Raw genomic sequence first — 4,019 nt, 5'->3', positions numbered from 1 at the left:
CCCTACAAAATCCCCAGACATACTACTAAAGCAAGAACCTTATATTTTTTTTTTCAAAATGCAGGCCACAAGAAACCAAAACACCACATGTAAAAGTGATCTACTAAGTAATAATTCATCTTTTCTACATTTCATTGAAAAGTCCATGATTTACCTCAGGATTATAATGCACTAAAGTAAGGGTTTACTCCTGAGAAAACTCCCAAACTTGTGAGACAATAACAGGCATTTATGCTGATAGCAACACCGGTCATTTCAAAATTAATAATGCTATGTTATCAAATGAAAGGGCATTTAATTTCATTTAATTTTCCATTTCTTATTTTGGAAAAATATTTCTGAAATAGTCATTTGTACAGTCAGGACATTATATTTTCATAGCTCTTTTAAGATATGACTGGTAGTTTTAAATAAAAAGAAAGCTAAGTAAAAATTCTTTCTCAGAGGTGTAGAAAAAGCAGGCCTTAGAGACTCTTAAGGTTTCATCATGCAGAAAATAAGAGAACCCACACCCCCTAAGGCTGTCCAGATTTTCTGCTCTTCAGAAAATCTAGAGTTTCAGCCTGTATTCTTCAGGATTTTAATTCTACTTTTCCTTTCAATGAAGATCCTGTGGAAAACAGCACCTCCCTTGCAGTGTCATTTTAGACACTTGCTCATCATCAATTATTACTGAATGAAGGAAAAACTTCCTAATACTGATGCTGAAATCCAAGTCATTGAAATACTACTTCAGGCAGAGGAGTGGCAACTCCCCAGCAGCTCTTACAAATTAGGGCTAGACTGAACAAAAGAGGGGAGACTCAAGCAATCATCCTGCAGCATGTTAGTCAAGGCAGATAATGGTGAAGCTGGATAAAATAATTTAATGCAGCTTTTCCCTGCTCTTTGTGGATAGAACAACAAGCGTAAGTCAAAGCAAATCCTAACACATGCCAATGACATTACTCACCAAAAGCTACCAGTAAGTTCTCAATGCACATGTATATTTTGCATTCTAGAAACTCCAACTGTATATAGACTGATAGAACTTAATCAATAAGATGAACTCCTCTATACATATTCATAACTGCCTTTTCTAAACAAACTGCTGTCATCAGGGTTTGCCTCACAGGAAAAGCCTTTGTACAGGTAACAGCATCACACTGCTTAAAAAAAATTAAAGCCTTACATTCAGTGCATCATTTATCAGAGAATGAGTTACACATGAGAAACATTTCAGACTATGCTGCAATTTTCCTTTACAGTTAAAGAATACATCCCCTATCTGTGTCACTTACAAATCCAGCTCAGGACTAGCTTACAGTCTAATGCACATTTAACCTGCAGCTTTTGGAGTAAGACAGTACAATAAAAAACACCCTCAGTGCTAAGGATAAATTAGATACCCACATAACAGTGAAACAGTAATTTATTTAAATTGTGAATTAAAAAGGAAGATCTGCTATTCCTATGAGGGATACAGGTATGCATACATACATTAAATTTTTTTTTATTAAAAGGAACTTTCTAAAAGGGCCTCAAATTTACTTCCCCACAGTGGGAACTGAAGAAAAAGGTAAACTCCACATATGCTGCTCCTGCACTCCTAACAAGAAATTCCCAGCATCTTCCTAAGCAATGTCCTGTGCAGGTATATACATTAGCCATGTATACATGTATATTTTTTACACAAAGCTCATTACAAAAAACTGTAAATTAATATCTACAGGCACAACCATTTGTGCTGAAATATACAGCTGTTAATGACTTTTCAGTATGATCAGTGTCCTAATTTATGGCATAGTCAGAAATGGCTAATATTCTGCTATCAGTCCTTATCCAGAGCTCTAGGATTTAGACATGATCAACAGCTGTCTCTGGTGAATTAATCAAGCCACACCTCACGCTGACTTAAAAGCAGAAAGCCTTATGGGAAGACATTTCCTACAGTGCTTGAGTTTTATTCCACCACAGGAAGTCAGTCAGTCCCAATCCTCCCCTCCTACTCAGGAGTGCAAAACACAGAGTAACTTTACCATTAAACAAATCCTACTCTTTACCCCTTCTCCTACAGGTTTCTCCATCAACCATTTACATTTGCAGAGACAGCGGTGATGTTCTCCCCCTCTCTCTCACACCCATCAACTGCCTATCAAATGTTTTTCTGACACATTTCCCTAAGACAGATCCCTTCAAAACAAAAGTGAATTTTAGCATGCATAGGTCAAAATACAGGAGTCACAATACTGTACCTCTATCTTGATTCTCTTTGGTGACAGCTCATCCCTTTCTCCACATTTAGATCTAGAAGAGAAGACACATATACTATCAGTAAACAGCACCATCAATAATAATGAAAAACAGAGTCAAAGGAAAAAATAGATCAGAGGAGAACAAGAGGGATGCACAAAATAAACCTCCAATTCACTTGAATGTGGCAATGAATGTCACTCAAGTATAGAGGAATACAAGTGCCTTGTGTTGTTTCCAAAAGTGTCAAGAGATTCATGGATTCTTCTTCCAAAGCGAAGTGCAAGCTACCTGAGCTTGGAGAATTACAGAAATGCTTTTGGCACTGCATATGTGGAATGGATATATATTTACATTAATCACTATGGAAGAAATGGGAGCAAAGGAAAACCATAAAAAGCACAGGAAAGCGTATTTTGAAAGGATATTACAATACAGGCAAGGGAGTTAACATTTAAAAAACAAAATATCAAAATTTTCAATCATACTTACTAATTCTAAGGTTTTAATTGTACTTAAAAGCTGTTACAAGCCTTTGTCACCTTTGTTTGGTAACAGCAATTCATTTAACCAAACAGTAACAACTGAAATTAGGATTTGGCTTCAGATCCTTTAAAGCAAATTTGTAAGCCACTCCCCTATGACCTTAGCTTTTCTGCTAACCAACCAAATCTGTATATGGAAAAAAAGAAAATTGATACACTGAATATCTACTCTGCCTGTTTACAATAACCTTAAAATACACAAATGCCTAAAATACTTGAAATGCCAGCCCCCAGATGCCTCACAACATGCACTATCAACAAAAGACCTGGAAAACCAGAGACCACATAAAAAGGTAATTCAAGACAGATAAATCTTAGCAGTTTAAAAGCTTTACAATGTAAATAGCATTTTCCTACCCATCTCAGAAGAGCACTTTGCTAGCTAAAGAGTAAGAAGAAAGTGTCTTTCCTGCTTCAGAAGAAATGCTATCAGACTGATTAGTTCCCTGCAAGTAAAGATCCTTTGAGTTAATTAATATCTTACTTGGTGGTCCTATAAGTGTACTTGTACGTAACTTCTCGAGAGATCTGCCGAGCTAGCGCGAAGAGTTCATCTCTCCTGGTCAACAAGGCGTTATCTTTCACACACAGCTGAGCGGCTGCTTCATTAACTGTGAGCTAGAAATCAAACACAAAAACAGGGATTTGTGATTTCCATGCTTTTGTCCACTGTACTTGTGAAAGTACCTCTTCTTCTGAAATAATAAGGTATTTCGATTGTAAGTAAAACTACCTATAACTGTACACTAAATCCTGGAGGGTTTCTTCAGTTTATTTATACCTTTACTAAACCAGGTAAGCTTCTCAGAAGAAGAAAAAGGATATGAAGTAAAACATTATTGTAAGACTCTCTCAATGTGCACTGCTTGTGCCTCATCCCAGCGTTTAATTAAATCTCAGTATAAAACAGTAGCTCTGAACGTTCACAGTGTTTGGCTCCCAAAGCCTGGTTTACAGGGAATACTATTTTTATAAACGCAATATGCCCAGGACTTGGGAAAAAAAAAAAACAACCAACCCTGACAGTGTGGGTACAGATGGCTTTCCCTGGTGAATACAGAATAAATTCTGTAGAAGGTGATGGTTTAAGAAACGATTAAACTTTTTTTAGCTATGTTTCTCACCCTTGTGTTTGTGAAGACTATCTTCAGACATGAATCAAATGTAACTTGTTTCAAGGATGTTTTCCTGAGCCTGCCAGGACACATTTCTAGTGCCTCTGCTGCTGGCAACAGATTTGGG

General features: G+C 36.8%; 1 protein-coding gene across 1 annotated transcript in view; it reads right to left on the bottom strand.

The window, feature by feature from the left end:
- LOC103809596 (NGFI-A-binding protein 1-like) overlaps positions 1-3,395 on the bottom strand; it is a gene marked incomplete at its 5' end in the record, with an annotated part of 11,790 nt that extends 8,395 nt beyond the window's left edge. Inside the window, 2 exons of the mRNA XM_009082448.1 lie at positions 2,235-2,286; positions 3,262-3,395. Coding sequence (XP_009080696.1) covers positions 2,235-2,286; positions 3,262-3,395 — 186 coding nt within the window. The remainder of the gene's footprint in view (positions 1-2,234; positions 2,287-3,261) is intronic.
- Between the last annotated feature and the right edge of the window lie 624 nt (positions 3,396-4,019).

The sequence above is a fragment of the Acanthisitta chloris genome, unplaced genomic scaffold (assembly GCF_000695815.1).
Source record: "Acanthisitta chloris isolate BGI_N310 unplaced genomic scaffold, ASM69581v1 scaffold8799, whole genome shotgun sequence".
Classification (NCBI taxonomy): Eukaryota; Metazoa; Chordata; class Aves; order Passeriformes; family Acanthisittidae; genus Acanthisitta; species Acanthisitta chloris.
The sequence above is the reverse complement of the archived record's forward strand: the minus strand, read 5'-3'. Positions and strand labels throughout refer to the sequence as shown.